The 19,035-nt window shown below is 43.9% G+C and overlaps 1 protein-coding gene across 1 annotated transcript in view; it reads left to right on the top strand.

Moving 5' to 3' along the window:
- Positions 1-19,035, top strand: part of LOC136857861 (uncharacterized) — an 83,393-nt gene that overhangs the window by 35,784 nt on the left and 28,574 nt on the right. Inside the window, exons 12-16 of the mRNA XM_068225183.1 lie at positions 2,384-2,608; positions 9,860-10,153; positions 10,369-10,872; positions 11,101-11,586; positions 11,818-12,171. Coding sequence (XP_068081284.1) covers positions 2,384-2,608; positions 9,860-10,153; positions 10,369-10,872; positions 11,101-11,586; positions 11,818-12,171 — 1,863 coding nt within the window. The remainder of the gene's footprint in view (positions 1-2,383; positions 2,609-9,859; positions 10,154-10,368; positions 10,873-11,100; positions 11,587-11,817; positions 12,172-19,035) is intronic.

The raw sequence follows: 19,035 nt of genomic DNA, 5'->3' as shown, positions 1-19,035 counted from the left end.
TGACAGAGTTGAATTCTACGACTAAGATGTATTAATGTCCACTGATTGCTTACACATTACACAGACATTAGGACCACAGCTTTCAGTACACAATACACACAATTACACCCTCTATCGCTTACAAAGTTGAACAATTCCATTGCATACTCACACTGCTCCGCTACTGTCAATCTCTATGCTGGATCCACAGTTATTTCCGCTGTACACTATCACAGACACTTATTTTATAGGTCACGCACAACATAGTTTCCCACTATTTTATGTCGTACACTGACCGTACACTCACGACAGTCTTCGTTCACTGTCCCTTGCCGATGACCAGTCGAAATCCCCCACGTGACACAGGAGACACGACGTTCACTCACAGCAGCTGGACACGAGAGAGACCAACCCTCGACGACAAACAGAGCAGAACTAACACTAACTTCACGGACGGGATTGAACTCGTTGTACTGCGTTGTTCCACAGACAGCACTGACAGTACCCAGCCGTTAGTTTCCACTAACTGATCTATTTCTCCATAGCAACACTCCTCTCCCAGTGCTCCACAGAAGCACATTCACACAACAGCACTGACTGAACTCCTCCAGACTCCAGACTCGGAGGTCAGTTGTCAGTTGTTCCAGAACAGTCCGGAAGCCGGATACGCCCAGAGAACCCCCGCCCCTACCCCTAATTGTCTAGAAGTTCCCAGCAGTGGCTAGAGACATCCAGGGAGATGTCAGAGGGCCTGGACTTGAACTCCTCGCTCCGTCCTGACTGGCTGGCTGCGCGGCGGTCTGATGGGACCACTATGTCTTTTCACGAGAATTTAATCCGGATGTAAACATGGTATGTCCACGCCTCCGCCAAAGAAAGAGTTGTGATTTGCTGAGCATGTAGTACCGACCTCCGCCCCGTCAACGTCTCGTGTTCGGATGTACAGGGCTGCTCATCGCATACGACAACAGTGCGAAGATCTGAACTTCTGAATAAACGACTAAACATGGATTCTGCTCACTTAGTTTATTGAACACATTCACAGTGCACTGCCTATGGTGACTTCTGAACGGTTTTCCTCTTTTGTGCTTCACTACACGCGATGGTCCTACCTCTTGCTCCGTTTCTCTCACTATGAATACTGACACTGACTGCTGCTGCAAGATGCAACACTTTACCTCCACGCTGTACAGCTTGGGACATTCCCCCACTACGGGAAGACTTGGCGCCTTGTGCCTTCATTTCCCGTTATTTAATAACTATTTTATGCAAAGAACATATACTGTATATACCGGTATATATGACAACCATTTGATTACGTAGCAAGCAAGCAATAGCAAAGCAAAGTCACCTTCGTACAGGCCATGAAGACCCTTGGAGGAGTGGACGGTAAAGGCTTCCACCATTGTTGTAACCTCGGCACGTGATGGGGTAGAGTGGTTAGCCTTTGCCCCCAGGAATTAACCTGGTACTCATTTTTGGTGTAGGCTGAGTGAACCTCAAGGCCATAAGCACCTCCGGAAGTGGAAATCTCGTTTCTTAAATTTTACAACTTCCTGACGGGGATTCGAACCCACGTCCTTCCGGGCGAACCGAGCACGCCTTTACCGCCTCGGCCAGGCAGCCCCTATTTGATTACCCACTCTTTGTAATAAACTAAAATGAAATTAATGACAGGTACTACTTTCCTTCGAGCTCGCACATAGTCGAGTGAGTGCGTCGGTTGCTTCTCCAACCAACTACGTGTATGTCCACGTGCATAGGCAACGTGCTCCGTCTATTTGTTTACATCAGGATTAAACTCTCGTGAAAAGACATATAACTCGGTTACGTCACTCACCGGCCGAGGCCAGGCTAAATTCTTCCTTCTCCCAAGACCTTACAATAAAGGAGCGGGCACCGTCGCAGTACTGCATGTATGTGATAAAGTATATATACATTTATTTATGTGTGTACGTATGTGTGTTTGTATGTGAAAATACATAGGATGCCATTTCAAATAACAAAAACTAAAATTAGTTAAGCTATAATTTACGTGTATGTATGAAATTTCCCTTGGAAGTATTTTGCAAAAAATGATAATTCATAGACACTGTGAGGTATTTGAGAGTCTTAAACCGGTTCATAGAGTCTACGATGCTTATTACGAATTTGTAAAACAGCGGACTAGTATCCTTCTACATTCGTCTAATTACATTGCTTTCTTTTCCTAATTTTTGTTTACTACGATCTCTGTTTTCTAAACTGGTAAGAGTATAAAGTGCGGTCGTTCCCTTTGTGTATTATAAATCGATAAAATACTCCAGATATTTTTGGTTACTCTGTTTATATTGCAATATTTATCTAAAGCAAGGTTACATTAAATCACTATTGGCTAATACTATATGCTTTATCTCTGTTACAGCCTTGCCAACATATCTTGGAGTGCTTCTGATGGTGGCAGTAACTTTTAGCGTTGCATCATTTGTGACGGCATCCATAACAGATGGCCTGCTTGTAGCTGATCCCAACGACTGTGGTGCTTATTATGAATTCGTAAAACTGCACAGATATTGCCCTAGCGGACTAGTGTTCAATCCTAACCGCCAGGCTTGTGACTGGCCTTCCAATGTTAATGGTTCTTGTAATGGTACGTATCACTTGTTTCATTAATATAGCATCGGAGAAACAATAGTCCTCTGATACATTCCATTTCTGAATGTCACATGTTAGGAATTTAGAGGTGTTTTGATATAATTAAATACCGAGCTCGATAGCTGCAGTCGCTTAAGTGCGGCCAGTATCCAGTATTCGGGAGATAGTAGGTTCGAATCCCACTGTCGGCAGCCCTGAAGATGGTTTTCCGTGGTTTCTCATTTTCACACCAGGCAAATGCTGGGGCCGTACCTTAATTAAGGCCACGGCCGCTTCCTTCCCACTCCTAGCCATTTCCTGTCCCATCGTCGCCATAAGACATATCTGTGTCGGTGCGACGTAAACCCAATAGCAAAAAAAAAAAAAAAAAAAAAAAAAAAAAAAGATATAATTAATATTAACAGAAACCTTTATTGCAACCAACGCACATGTATTAAATTACACATAACAATAATTAAAAAAAACCCGTGGCGCAACAGCCTTGAATGGCCTTTGCCTACCAAGCAACCGCTGCACAGCCCGAAGGCCTGCAGATTACGAGGTGTCGTGCTGTCAGCACGACGAATCCTCACGGCCGTTATTCTTGGCTTTCTAGACCGGGGCCGCCATCTCACCGCCAGATGGCTCCTTAATTTAAATCACGTAGGCTGAGTGGACCTCGAACCAGTCCTCAGATCCACGTAAAAGCCCTGACCGAGCCGGGAATCGAACTCGGGCCCTCCGGCTAAGAGGCAAGCACGCTACCCCTGCACCGCGAGGATGGGACAGTAATGCTAAGTATATATCTTAGTTACTACTATTACTACTTCTTTTCTTTATCTGTTTACCCTCCAGGTTCGATATCTCCCTCGGACTTGACGAGGGATCCCACCTCTACCGCCTCAAAGGCAGTGTCCTGGGGCGTGAGACTTTGGGTAGGGGTATTAAACTGGGGAGGAGGACCAGTACCTCACCCAGGCGGCCTCACCTGCTATGCTGAACAGGGGCCTTGTGGGGGGATGGGAAGATTGGAAGGGATAGACAAGGAAGAGGAAAGGAAGCGGCCGTGTAGGTACCATCCCGGCAATTGCCTGGAGGAGAAGTGGGAAACCACGGAAAACCACTTCCAGGATAGCTGAGGTGGGAATCGAACCCACCTCTACTCAGTTGACCTCCCGAGGCTGAGTGGACCCCGTTCTAGCCCTCGAACCACTTTTCAAATTTCGTGGCAGAGCCGGGAATCGAATCCCGACCTCCGGGGGTGGCAGCTAATCACACTAACCACTACACTTGGTGTTAGTCGCTGAATAATTTTATCAGTGATGCATTTCCCCTTTTTTATAAATTTTAGCAAGATTTCATTCCGTATCCTGAAGTGGTGCGCCGGACCTCCTGGAGGGAAACGCCCTCTATCACGCCAAGCAGGTTGTGTAGGTTTTGCGAGGTGCCGAGAAGAAAAGGGGGTAGCGGCAGTAGCCTATGAAGAGATTTTTCCAAGTATGTTTGCGTAAGGTCCGCCTCTGTGGTGTAGTGGTTAGCGTGATTAGCTGCCACCCCCGGAGGTCCGGGTTCGATTCCCGGCTCTGCCACGAAATTTGAAAAGTGGTACGAGGGCTGGAACGGGGTCCACTCAGCCTCGGGAGGTCAACTGAGTAGAGGTGAGTTCAATTCCCACCTCAGCCATCCTCGAAGTGGTTTTCCGTGGTTTCCCACTTCACCTCCAGGCGAATGCCGGGATGGTACCTACCTTAAGGCCACGGCCGCTTCCTTCCCTCTTCCTTGTCTATCCCTTCCACTCTTCCCATCCCCCTACAAGGCCCCTGTTCACCATAGCAGGTGAGGCCGCCTGGGCGAGGTACTGGTCATACTCCCCAGTTGTATCCCCGACCAAGAGTCTGAAGCTCCAGGACACTGCCCTTGAGGCGGTAGAGGTGGGATCCCTCGCGAAGTCCGAGGGAAAAACCGAACCTGGAGGGTAAACAGATGATGATGATGATGATGTTTGCGTAAGTGCAGGAGAATGGGAAAACATGGAAAGCCATTCTCAGGGCAGCTGACGGTGAGGACCAGCCTCTTCGCCTTCCGAATGTACAAGTATAAGCCGCATTTCTCCTTTTGCGTTTCTCACTGTGGTATTGAGACTGAACAGATGCAATCTTCGTTCGGCGTTTGGATGAGTTTCGTACTCCATGTCTTATAATGGGATCCGTGAGCCTCGCATCTTGTAAACCGGTGTTGCGATCCATAATTAGATTCTGTCCAATCCTTACCGGTCATAGCGTCAATGGTGTGTCACTCCAGCTGTTTATTTTGACGGTGGGCTATTAGCAGTTCGTTATAAGGAGATGTACAATGCAGTAGCAGTTGAAGATTCGGCTACTCTATTGATATCGATTCCCTGCATAATGAAATCATGTTCGGCTCGCCAGGTGCAGGTCTTTTGATTTGACGCCCGTAGGCGACCAGCGCGTCGTCATGAGGATGAAATGATGATGAAAACGACACATACACCCAGGCCCTATGCCAGCAACATTAACCAATGATGGTTAAAATTCCCGACCTTGCCGGGAATCAAACCCGGTACCCCTGTTACCAAACGCCAGCACGCTAACGATTTTGCCAGGGAGCCGGACTCGTGCATAATAATATTCATAGACTAGCCTTCATGGTGTGCACTTGAAAACACTTCACACTGGTTTCAAGAACATTGTCTTGAGTTTTTCGATGCTTGGACGTAAAGAGATAAGTAATCACCGGTTGAAACTTCATTTAAAAAAATATGCCATTGCTGACCGTAAAGAAAGCCATAGTAGAGTTGAATTTAATTGTTAGAGCTACTGCTTCCAGAATATAATTTTAATTATTAGATAATTAACATCCGAAAGAGTATGTCCTAGTCTCAAGCTCTTCTCTTCGAGTGCTCTTAACGAGTTAATGATGCTGGAGGTATTTTGATTTCGTATGCTCGGCTTTTGACCCGGTGAAGATCAGTGGGTGTTTGAAGTAGGGTTGCCAGATTTTTGAAATGCCGATGAGGGATGGGTCATGTCGACACGACGTAACGACATTTGCTCAAGAAAACAGTGTACTATAATTACAATGAAGGCACAAACTTTATTACATAATTTTTCTGTTTCTACATTATAAATCCGTATTTTTCTTCACTTTTAGTCTTTTTTCAATAATGCTGGACCTCCCTTAATCAAGTTATGAGATTTCTGACAACTATGATCAAAACTAAGCGAGGCTAGAATTTCTGACTTTATCAGAGTTGCTGAAAATCTATTTCTTTCATCAATTAATTTGTTTTTAAGGATTAAGAAAACCGCTTTCAACATAAGCATTCGAACCAGGTACACTTAGAACATAAGATACCAACATTAGTACATTTGGAACAGCGTCTATTTTATTCATTTCGACTCTCCCCAACGGGAGATTGCCCCTGAGGTTGTGTTGGTGGTGATTAAGAGGAAGTACAACTAGGCAACCATCTTCTATATAACACTAATCAGAAGGAAAAATATGGAAGGGATTCGACACTTCGAAAAATGAAGGTATCGACCAAAGATAGCCAAGGACCACGAAGGGCATGAAAATGAAGGACTCCCTAGCCTTCGGAAACCTAATAGCGGCCAAGGGAGGTCAGATGTGATAGATAAAAGTGAGGAGCCTGGCACAAGTAACTGGAAGCAATTCCAGGACTCAGCTAAGGGCCCCGTGGTCGCCAACCCACGATCCAAAGTTCAGAGCCCTTGGGGCCCCATTTAGTCGCCTCCTACGACAGGCAGGGGATACCGTGGGTGTTATTCTACTACCCCCACCCACAGGGAAGATTGCCCCTGAGGACAAAGTATTAAAAAAGATGAATATTAAAAGTAATTGCGAGTTGGTTAGCATATTTGATATAATGTATGATGTTGCATTAAGAAGTTTGGGATATATGGTTCTTCAGGATTTGGATGGAAGAACGTGGGTTCGGTTCCCCGTCAGGAGGTCGAAAAATTTAAGAAACGAGATTTCCATTTCCGGAGGTGCATGTGGCCGTGAGGTTTACTCAGCCTATACAAAAATGAGTACCAGGTTAATTCCTGCTAAGTGCCGAAGTTACGGTTGGTGGAGGACTTTACCTTCCACCCCTCCAGGGGCCTTCATTGCCTGTACGGAGATGACTTTGCCTTTTTGATTGAGGTTAAATGATTTGCAGAACTGGACGAAAAAGAGAGGAATGGTTCCTCTAGCGCCAACAGTTAATCCTATGAGTGGTGGTGATTATTGTTTTAAGAGGAAGTACTATTGGGCAACCATTCTCCGTATAACACTAACCAGAGAGAAAAAAGTGGAAGGGGTCGGACACTTCGAAAAATGAAAATATCGGCCAAAGGAAGACAAGGTCCACGAAGGGCATGGAATTGAAAGACTCCCTAGGCCTCCATTCGTAATACCGTAAGGGTCTGAAAAGAACAAGCGTTGACCAAGGGAGGTCGGATAAGATAGATGAAAGTTAGGAGCCTGTCACAAGTAAGTGGAAGCAATGCCAGGACTCAGCCAAGGGCCCCGTGGTCGCCAACCCATGCTCCCTAGTTCAGAGCCCCTGAGGCCCCTATTAGTCGCCTCTTACGACAGGCAGGACATGCCGTGGGTGTTATTATACCGCCCCCACCCACAGGGGGATTAATCCTATGACTTCGATATCATTCAGCAGGTTTTGTTGATAGAATGGGACGGTTGGTTCATATGTGGTTATATACCTCATTGAGTTGTAGTTCAGATGTCTCAAATCTGATCGTCGGATCTATTATAAAGCCCTTTATGTGGTCTTTGAAGACTATCATGTCAATTCGACGGGCGATGCCTGTAATAAAGAGGCCGTGAACCTCCTCGAAGACTATAAAGCTTGAGTCCCTTGAGCAATGGCAGATCGTATTTTATGGTGCCTAGTATTTCGTAGAGCTCCTCCATGCGAGCAGTAACCGAAATATTCACCCATTTTGAGTTCACATTACTGTCAGTATCAGTACACCTCCGGGATCATGCAATTCAATGTTAGGGGAAGACAGTTCTCCATAAAAGCTATCAAAATAAAAATCTGGAAAAAATTCAGTAAATTTCAGAGAATGATTTCAAAGAATGAATCATTTCTTCAAAACCAGAAAATGTTACATGTTTCAGATGTAAACACCTCTAGAAAAATGTTAACATCACTCAAGTCACAACTTTTTCCAGATAATTTATTGCAGCATCGTGAAAGCTCTCTACGTTAGATTTAACTTTTATTCTGAAGGTTCGGAAGGAACTGATCTATTAGGACGACGTAAACCAAATTTCTCTGTGTCTCGCTCCCGTGAGCCCGCGCTTGGGCTCGGAGCCGACGGTTCGCTCGCCTACTACACGTTCCGATCATGATGCAGAATCGGCAGACGGAGAATAATGAACTGAAATACAGGATTGGTAAGTGCTGCTGTAAATTTATCATTTTAGCCAAGGCAGAAGTGAGTTGTTTAAATATGGGAGAAAAGGGGCGTCCCGTATGCTGTTAAAACGGGACAGTACTTCCAGACCTTCAAATAGGGGAAATACTGTATAATACGTGACAGCGGGCAACCCTAGTCTGAAGGCAGCAAAATCCATGGAACACTGACGAACACGTTACAGGTACGTGTCCATTAGGCTAAATTATCTCATCATTTTAATCCATCTAAATGGAGTTGTCACATTGCTATTGACTTGTTGTTAACTACAGTTAGAGAGAATGATACGTTGAAATTGACACACAAGTCGTCCTAATGGTGCCAATACGAAAGACTTGTGTTTAGGCAGCTGGGATCATGCTATACTAATGTTATTATGACATAAAATTACAATTATTATTATGATAGATGAATTGTGTGTTATTTTTCAGACATCATTTATGACTTTTGCTGAGAGTTTGTAACTCCTAAGTTTTCGTTCTATTTTATGTTGGCAAACTTACCACATAATCGACCCGAACTTCTATGCATGTGATCATACCAACTCTTTTGAAATTCATTGTACATATTACAATTTTACTTCTGGTACTTCGTTTATTGTTGATGTATGATATCAACGATGACTTACGTTCCGATAGATGTGTTCAGATTGAATCTTTTCCCCTCAGAACACAAACAAGATATTGATATTGCGTCACCATTAACTTCATGATGCACTGATTTGGTTGGTACACATTAACTTTCTCTTTGTTGCACCGATTCCGACGTCTTCATGGTGGTGGTGGTGGTGATGGTGGTGGTGGTGATGGTGGTGGTGGTGGGGATTATCGTTTTAAGAGGAAGTACAACTAGGCAACCATCCTCTACATAACACTAATCAGGGAGAAAAATGGAAGGGGTCCGACACTTAGAAAAATGAAGATACCGGCCAAAGGAAGACAAGGGCCACGAAGGGCATGAAAATCAAAGACTCCCTAGGCCTCCATACGTAATAACGTCGGTGTCTGAAAAGAACATGAGTTGACCAAGGCAGATCGGATAGGATAGATGAAAGTAAGGAGCCTGGCACAAGTAAGTGGAAGCAATGCCAGGACTCAGCTGAAGGCCCCGAGGTCGCCAACCCACGCTCCAATTTTCAGAGCCCCTGAGGCCCATTTTAGTCACCTCTTACGACAGCCAGGGGATACCGTGGGTGTTATTCTACCGCCCCCACCCGCAGGGGGACGTCTTAATGGCGAATATTGCCTAGGACAGAGCTAGGACTGGCAATGAAGCAACCTTGGCCACAATTAATAATAATATTATTGGTTTTACGTCCCACTAACTACTTTTACGGTTTTCGGAGACGCCGAGGTGCCGGAATTGTGTGCCGCAGGAATTCTTTAATCTACCGACACGAGGTTGGCGTACTTGAGCCAGGATCGAACCTGCCAGGTTGGGGCCACAAGGCCAGCGCCTCAACCGTCTGAACCACTCAGCCCGGCTTGGCCATAATTAAGATACAGTATGTGAAAGTGGGAAACCACGGAAAGCTATCTTCAGGGAAACAGACAGTGGAGTTCGAATCCAACACTCCCGGAATGCAAGCAAACAGTTGCATTGTTATACCGCGCAGCCAACCAGCTCGGTCCTTCGTAGTTAGACTTCATCGTATTTCAAATATTATTTGAATATCTACTTAAACCCATGGAGTGAATATCAGGTCATGGTTTTTAAGCAATTTAGTACGTTAATTTCACTTTTCTGAACACGTCAAAATAAAGCTACATATGCATCGTTTGTTTTGTAATGAATATCAGGTGGTGGCGGGAATGGAGAAAATGGAGGAGGAAGTGGGGGAGGAAACGGAGGTGGAAGCAACAACAACAACAGTGGAAATGGTACCATTGGTAGTGACTGTCCTACTCGCGGCAAGTGCCCAGCTGTAAATTCTCTGGACCAAACAGTCCATCTCCCTCACCTCACAGACTGTGGACTCTTCTGCAAGTGCGATCACGGCATTCCTAAACTTGACAGATGTCCTACAGGTCTTCACTTTAACCCTAAGCTTCAAGCATGTGACTGGCCTGAATCTGCCGGATGCACTACTGGAGGTAAGTGATTCATAACACCAAAAACAGAGAGTTTGTAATTTCGAGAGAAATCATACATCTGCATTTGAATAAAGTACTTAAAAATTATTCCTTATCTTTCATTTGAAATTATTGGCTAATACTGCGTTTTTAAATCCCAGGTGAGATAAGATTAATTCTTCCTTCGGTTGAATTTTCGTCTAATTTCATGTTTTCACTTTCATTGCGTGCGCCAGGTGGTGAGGAGAATGGAGGAAACGGAGGAGAAAACAACGGAGAAAATGGCGGAAATGGGGGAGGAAGTGGTGGAGAAAGCGGAGGAGGAAACGGGGGAAATGGAGGAGGAAACGGTGGAAATGAAGGAGGAAATGGTGGAGGAAGTGGAGGTAACGGAGGAGGAAATGGTGGAAATGGCGCAGAAAGCGGAGAAAATGGAGGAGGAAGCAGTGGAAATGGAGGAGGAAATGGCGGAGAAAGTGGAGGAAATGGAGGAAACGGAGGAAATGGAGGAGGAAGCAACAACGGAGGAAATCAAGAAGGTGACTGTCCTACCCGCGGAAAGTGTCCAGCCGTAAACCCTCTGGATCACCCAGTCCACCTTCCTCACCTAACAGACTGTGGACTCTTCTGCAAGTGCGATCACGGCATTCCTAAACTTGACCGATGTCCTACAGGTCTCCACTTCAACCCTAAGCTTCAAGTATGTGACTGGCCTGAAGCAGCTGGATGTGTTAATGGAGGTAAGGGAGATATGACCATGAGCCAAGTATATAATTTCGAGAGGAACTGTGTATCTGCATTTTGAAAATTTTATGCACTTTTGTTTCTGCCTGTACATTTCGAATTTTCTGCTAATAACTCGTCCTTATATCGGATGATGTAAATAATTGTAATGCCTCCTTCGAGTTTTGTCAGCCTGTTTGACTGATTTGTTGTTTCTGCTTTCTTTCCTGATTCGCATACGTCAGGTGCTGGTGAAAATGGAGGAAACGGCGGAGAAAGCGGAGGAAATGGGGAAAATGGAGGCGAAAACGGAGGAAATGGAGGAAACGGTGGAGAAAGTGGAGGCAGTGGAGGAGGAAATGGGGAAAACGGAGGCGAAAACGGTGGAAATGGAGGAGGAAACGGCGGAGAAAGTGGAGGTAATGGAGGAGGAAACAGTGGAAATGGAGGAGGAAATGGCGGAGAAAGTGGAGGAAATGGAGGAAACGGAGGAAATGGAGGAGGAAGCAACAACGGAGGAAATCAAGAAGGTGACTGTCCTACCCGCGGAAAGTGTCCAGCCGTAAACCCTCTGGATCACCCAGTCCACCTTCCTCACCTAACGGACTGTGGACTCTTCTGCAAGTGCGATCACGGCATTCCTAAACTTGACAGATGTCCTACAGGTCTCCACTTCAACCCTAAGCTTCAAGTATGTGACTGGCCTGAAGCAGCTGGATGTGTTAATGGAGGTAAGGGAGATATGACCATGAGCCAAGTCTATAATTTCGAGAGGAATTGTGTATCTGCATTTTGAAAAATTTATGCACGTTTGTTTCTGCCTGTACATTTCGAATTTTCTGCAAATAACTCGTCCTAATCTCGAATAATGTATACCTAATGATTAATGCCTCCATAGATTTTCGTCTGTCTCTTTGGCTGATGTGATGTTTTTGCTTTATTTTCTGCTTTGTATACGCCAGGTGGTGGTGAAAATGGAGAAAACGGCGGAGAAAGCGGAGGAAATGGAGGAGGAAACGCAGGAAACGGAGGAGAAAATACAGGAGGTAACGGGGAAAACGGAGGAAATGGCGGAGGAAACGGTGGTGAAAACAATAACGGTGGAAATGAAGATGGCGACTGTCCTTCCCGAGAAAAGTGTCCTGCTGTAGACCCTCTGGACCATACAGTGCATATCCCTCACCTCACAGACTGCGGACTCTTCTGCAAGTGTAATCACGGCATTCCTAAACTTGGTAAATGTCCTCCAGGTCTCCAGTTCAACCCTAAGCTTCAAGTATGTGACTGGCCTGAAGCAGCCGGATGTGTTATTGGAGGTAAAATGTTTTATCCTGCATAATTATATACCTGGAATCATTTAAATAATGTTCACATGTTTGTAGTACCTGCAATACTTACAACACAAAATTCTTATTTATTATGAGTCGTACTAAGATATCCTATACCTAGTTATTTAAGCAATACGATTTAAAAGTAGCACTGAAAACCACCAACATTTTCCACAAACTAGTACATAAGACCCTTAAACATAACTAGGAGTGTGCGTATACAAGGGAGCTGGAATGAGAACAAAACCAAACAAACGGTTAGAAGTGTTTCAATCAGATATATACAGGATGAAGCGAAATTCGCGCACTCGGGCGTCGCAGTGCGACTCCTCACATGCTAGCAATAAAAAAAGTCTGTCACGAAGTTCGTCCTGCGAGTATATCCAATAGAAAAACGACGTCGAAGTGTGGCAATCTGGCAACACTGTAACCACATGTAGGGTAACTACCTCTGTCAGCACATATTAGTCGTGCTGTACAGTTGGTGCAGTGGGTAGTTTTGGGTTAGCATTAAGGAGATGGAGGGTTCGATCCTGGGTTGAGGCGTATGTTTTTTATTCCATAAATGTAGTCCATGTGGTATGTTATCTACCATCTTAATCGTCAACAGCGATTGCAGCGGGTCCTCTAGAAACCATTTGCACTTACATACTATGATCCTAGAAATGGACGAACAATCGTTTTCATTGGTCCGCTTTGAAACACGCCTTTTCCACGTCGTGAGCGTGAATTTATTCGCTGTTGACGATTAACATGCCAGATACCATACAACCTGTACTACATTTACGAAATAAATAATAAAGATACGTCTTAACCCAGGATCGAATCCTCGACCTCCTGCATGCTAACGCAAAATTTTCTCCACTGCACCAACTGTACAGCACGACTAACATGTGCTGACAGAGGTAATTACCCTACATGTGGTTACAGTGTTGCGAGATTGCCGTTCTTCAACGTCCCTTTTCTGCTGGAAATACTCGCAGGACGAACTTTTGTGACAGACATTTTTTGTTGCTGGTATGTGAGAAGTCGCGCTGTGACGCCCGAGTGCGCGAATTTAGCTTCACCCTGTATAACACAATAACTCCATAACACTTAACAATATTCAGATCTCTTATGGTCACGTATTTATTAACCCTGCTGTTCTGTTCGGGTCTATATGACCCGAAATGAATATACACGTAATTTTTCATACTTTAAATACAAATATATGTTTATGAAACTCGGTGAATTTGTCTGAAAATAGAAGAGTAGCACACGTTAAAAAGTTTTTTTTTAAATATTTAAAGTAGTTTGAGCATGAACTGTAATAGTTACATATGTAACGTTCGGGTCATTGTGAAACGACACAAATATTATTACTGTTATTCTGATTTATTTTTAAAGAATGGAAAAGTTGAACTTTGTTTTTTTATATGTTATGGGAATGGTGGCTTTTAGCACTCCAACTTACTCGCAATAATCAACCAAGCCTTGATGCGTTTACAACAACGGGCTTGTTTCTTGCTCTTCCTAGGAAATCATAATTAGCAGCTCTCAACAATCTGAATGCTTTGTTTCTGATCAGATTGAATTGTGACACCATGGGGATTAGACCATTGGCTGATGATGAGTTGGAAGAATTAGTAAATGCCTACGCAGATGAAGAAGCACTTTCTGAGTTCGAAGATCATGTCAGTAATGCAACTGAAAGAGTGTGTTCTAATGACAATTATAACAGTCAACAGCGTGTAAAAAATAGTGTAGAGACTTGTCTTTCTAAAAATGGGAATATAAAATGGCAGTTTCATGCACCAGCACAACAACGCCACTTACCAGCTTCGGAAATTATCAAGAGTACCCCTGGAGTTAGCAGGCAATCGGACTGGTACCAGAAAGGAATGGGGGAATGAGGGTAGTATTTGATCTCACTTTTGAGTTACATGGTCAGCATATGATGTATGAAAACTTTTTTACGTCATACACTTTCAGACAGCTGCTCCTGAAAAGGAAATTGATTATTTTCGGAACTATACGGAAAAATAAGCCGGAGTTTCCACATAAAGTGACCTACAAGGAGGTAGTAGCTTTTCATTTTACTTCACAAATGACAGTACTGTGGCCAGTTATATTCCTAAAAGAAATAAGAGTCCGCCTCTGTGGTGTAGTGGTTAGCGTGATTAGCTGCCACCCCCGGAGGTCCGGGTTCGATTCCCGGCTCTGCCACGAAATTTGAAAAGTGGTACGAGGGCTGGAACGGGGTCCACTCAGCCTCGGGAGCTAAACTGAGTAGAGGTGGGTTCGATTCCCACCTCAGCCATCCTGGAAGTTGTTTTCCGTGGTTTCCCACTTGTCCTCCAGGCGAATGCCAGGATGGTACCTAACTTAAGGCCACGGCCGTTTCCTTCCCTCTTCCTTGTCTATCCCTTCCAATCTTCCCATCCCTCCACAAGGCCCCTGTTCAGCATAGCAGGTGAGGCCGCCTGGGCGAGGTACTGGTCATTCTCCCCAGTTGTATCCCCCGACCAAGAGTCTGAAGCTCCGGGACACTGCCCTTGAGGAAGTAATCAAAAACTTATGTTATTTATTCGAGGGAAGGCTATATCAGGAGCTCCAAGTATTAGAGGGACTAATCAATTTCCAAATCCTCCAATTATGATGGGCATTAGTATAAAGAAAATTATTACAAATGTGTGAGCAGTGACAATTACGTTATAAATTTGGTCATCACCAATTAAATAACCTGGTTGTCCTAATTCTGCACGGATTAATAAGCTGAGAGATGTACCTACCATTCCTGCTCAAGCACCAAAAATGAAGTATAATGTTCCAATATCCTTATGATTAGTTGAAAAAAGTCATTGTTGTGGTAGGGTGGCTGAGATTATAGGCGGTAAACTGTAAATTTATTTCGGAGAATTTTCTCCCCTCGCTGAGTCCGAGGGAAAAGCCGAACCTGGATGGTAAACAGATAATGATGATGATGATGATGATGATGATGATGATAATGATGATGATGATGAAAGAAATAAGAATGTTGTACGTATGAGTACTCTCCGCCATGATGAGGAAATCAGTGACAGGGTTGATAAGAAGCCAAAAAGAATTTTGGACTATAATTCAACCAAAGGGGCTGTGGACATGCTTGATCAGCTATCAGGTAAATATACATACAAGCGAAAAACAAAAATGTGGCCAATGATAGTTTTGTACAATTTTCTTGATGTTTTTGATAGTGTATATCTTAAGGACTTGATTGACCCTGAATGGAATACGAGCAAATTGACTGGAAGGAGAATATTCTTGGAAGAACTTGGAAAGTCACTGAAAAGTGAACACGTTGCGTCAAGAATGGATTTTCCAAGAACAGAAGATTCTTTGAGAATGATCAGAAGCATCCAAGAGCCTAAAGATGTGACTGGTGTGTAGGAGTCAGTAACAACAAGAAAATCTACGAAACGTGCATGCTGTAAATTCAACCCATCAAGCAATGACAATAAAACAAACACGCTGTGGAGAAAATGTAGTAAAAATATTTGCAAAACGCATGTCACCTACTTGTGTCCACACTGCAATCAGTAAGAAGAAAAGGACTGTAGTGTTTTCGAAGATACTTGTATTGAAAACTGCCTGTTATTTCAAATTTATATGATTATATAAATAGTAAATGTTCTTTAATAATGTTTTGTGCATTATTATTATTATTATTATTATTATTACTATCATTATCATCATCAAAAAGGTATTGGAATAGAACAACAATGTCGATGACTAACAACTGTACAAAAATGTATGTTTTTACAAGATTTCTACAGCATTTCGGTATGTCGGGTCATGTTGACCCGAACAGTATATTCGTCAGGTAAAAGTGAACTGAACAGCAGAGTTAAAGACTGTATTTTCAACGAAATAGTCAAGGAAATGACTTGTCCGACTCCTTGGTTAAACGGTCATCGCTGAGGCCTTCGGTCCATGGGTCCCGGAATCCATTTCCAGCTGGGTTACGGATGTTAGTCCGGTTTGGTTAATTTCTCTGACTGTTTGTGTTTGTCCCAGTACACTCCTCTTCATATTACACTACCAGTCACCACAGGAGCACGCAATGCTAAATATATCCCTTCAAATAGGGTTGGCTTTAGGAAGAGCATGTTGCCGCAATACAGGGCCAAATCACATGTGCGACACAGTTCGCATCCACGAATTAGATAATAATAATAATTATTTCGTGTGGCTATTTCTAGCCGAGTGCAGCCCTTATAAGGCAGACCTTCCGATGAGGGTGGGCAGCATCTGCCATGTGTAGGTAACTGCGCGTTATTGTGGTGGAGGATAGTGTTATGTGTGGTGTGTGAGTTGCTGGGATGTTGGGGACAGCACAAGCACCCAGCCCCCTGGCCATTGGAATTAACCAATGAAGGTTAAAATATCCGACCCGCCCGGGACCCTCTGAACCATAGGCTAGCACGCTGACCATTCAGCCAACGAGTCGGACCACGAATTAGATGAAGACAAGTGAATGACTTACAACGTGATAGTTCCCTAGATTTTGTTCTTATTTTTTTTTTTTTTTTTTGCTAGTTGCTTTACGTCGCACCGTCACAGATAGGTCTTATGGCGAAGATGGGGCAGGGAAGGGCTAGAAGTGGGAAGGAAGCGGCCGTGGCTTTAATTAAGGTACAGCCCCAGCATTTGCCTGGTGTGAAAATGGGAAACCACGGAAAACCATTTTCAGGGATTGCCGACAGCGGGGTTAGAACCTACTATCTCCCGAATACTGGATACTGGTCGCATTTTTTTTGCTCTTTCTTAGCGTAGATATACCAAGTAGGCCTAACAATGCCAGTGTCTGGTTAAGATCTGGAGTTAGGCCTTCCGAGATGAAGGAGAAAACCTTCGAAAACGTGGAATCCCGTCAAGCAGACACCGTAAAGAAGATCGATATCTATTATCGAAGTATTTAAATTTGACAAATTCAGTTAAAATTTGTGTGCGATTCATCTATAACAGGAAGTCCATGCTAATCATGTTGTGGATCTAATAAGATTTGATAAATGCCGTCCATATAAAATATCTAGAGAGTTTGTTATGAAAGGATCAATAATGTAAAAAGTTAAATATTTTTGCATACTCTCCTAAGAATGATGTTAAGTTTCAAATGTCAAATCTCCATAACGCGAGATTTAGGCTCCAAGGAAATTGAAAGCTCAATTCATACCTATTGCAAATAACGCAAAATAAGAACAAATGAAAATCATTGCATAAAGCGTAATATGAACATGACAATATATATTTTAAATTCAGGTTAAAAACACACTTTCTAGTGTACAGACTTAGTTCGCAGACAATTTTAAATCTTATGACATGGCAGGTGCATTACATAATCTGAGTCTTCATTAGCACTGTTAGTCCACTGTGAGGCAGCAGCATCTAAAATACAGTCTCTGTACCGAACAATGTTCAGCATTACCTACTGTATGCTGCTTGGATTTTTCACCAGCAGCGCAACGGAGCAACACTTCCATATTTATATACGTACAGTACATAATCTGAAATTAATTCTTCTTCTTTTTATTCAGCTTTTTCTCACACCTGTGGAGTCGCGGGTGCGAACTGCGTCGCACATATGGATTTGGCCCTGTTTTACGACCGGGTGCCCTTCCTGACGCAAACTCTATATGGAGGGATGTAATCACTATTGCGTGTTTCTGTAGTGGTTGGTAGTGTGGTATGCTGTCTGAATATGATGAGGAAAGTGTTGGGATGGACACGTACACCCCGTCCCCGAGCCTGAATAATTAATCAGAAGCGATTAAAATCCCAGACCCGGCCGGGAATCGAACCCGGGCCCTCTGAACCGAAGGCCATATATCTCCAGCGCACTTATGAATATAACTGGCGTGAAAACATTCCTTTATAGGCCATACGTACATCGTGCATCGAAACAAATTGAATGTAAGTGATTGTTAATGTACTTTAGACCAAATACAGGGTGTTTCTAAATTCCCATTGCCGACTTTGAGGGCTTGCAGTGGGGACCAAGACGGTTAAATTTGTCATAGGAACTTGTGTCCGAAAACGTACCGTCTTCGCGCTACCGAAAAAACCAACACAGCACACGTTCACAGCTCCTGCATTTTCGGCGCTCTGTCTAACTCCTGCTGGTTGTCGTCTGAGTCCAATTACAGGTGGGGATCGATGTGACAACCACCGACGTCAACACAGACACACTAAATCCGCACCATGTTCTCATACATACGATCACCAATCCCTGGTCCTCCAACATCCGCCGCAGCCATAAACCGCCCCAGTAGGTCTTCCTCGGATTCCGCAGGAGTCTCGTAAATCAAGTTTTCATGTGATCCCACTGTTAGTAGTCTATCTGTGTCAAGTCGGGTGAACGTGCAGGCCAAGCAATTGGGCCACCGCCAAATGAACTACTGTAAGTACAGCTTACTGCTGAGTACGTAGTAAAGAATTACTGCTGTGTTGTAGTATGGACGAAGATTACAACCACAACAGCAGGTGCAACACTTCTCCGTGCGGATCACACACTCAACTGAATGGCATGGAATGTCAACAAACATGCAGGGCTATGAGACATCACGTGATCGTTCACTGACGTACGTACTCTAGTCAGTGGCGGCGACAGTGTGGGAGATTTGAACGTGTGCTGTGGTGGTTTTTTACGGATAGCGGTAAGACGGTACGTTTCCGGACACAATTTCCTATGCTAAACTTAACCGTTTTGGTCCCCACTCTAAGTCTTCAAAGTCTGTAATGGGAATATAGAAACACCCTGTATTTTAAGTATAGTATTTAACATTAACATGTGAGATACAAATATGAACATATGTTACGAAAATATCATGCTTG

Source organism: Anabrus simplex, chromosome 1 (genome assembly GCF_040414725.1).
Source record: "Anabrus simplex isolate iqAnaSimp1 chromosome 1, ASM4041472v1, whole genome shotgun sequence".
Taxonomy (NCBI): domain Eukaryota; kingdom Metazoa; phylum Arthropoda; class Insecta; order Orthoptera; family Tettigoniidae; genus Anabrus; species Anabrus simplex.
Note: the sequence above shows the minus strand (reverse complement) of the source record. Positions and strands in the feature narration are given on the sequence as shown.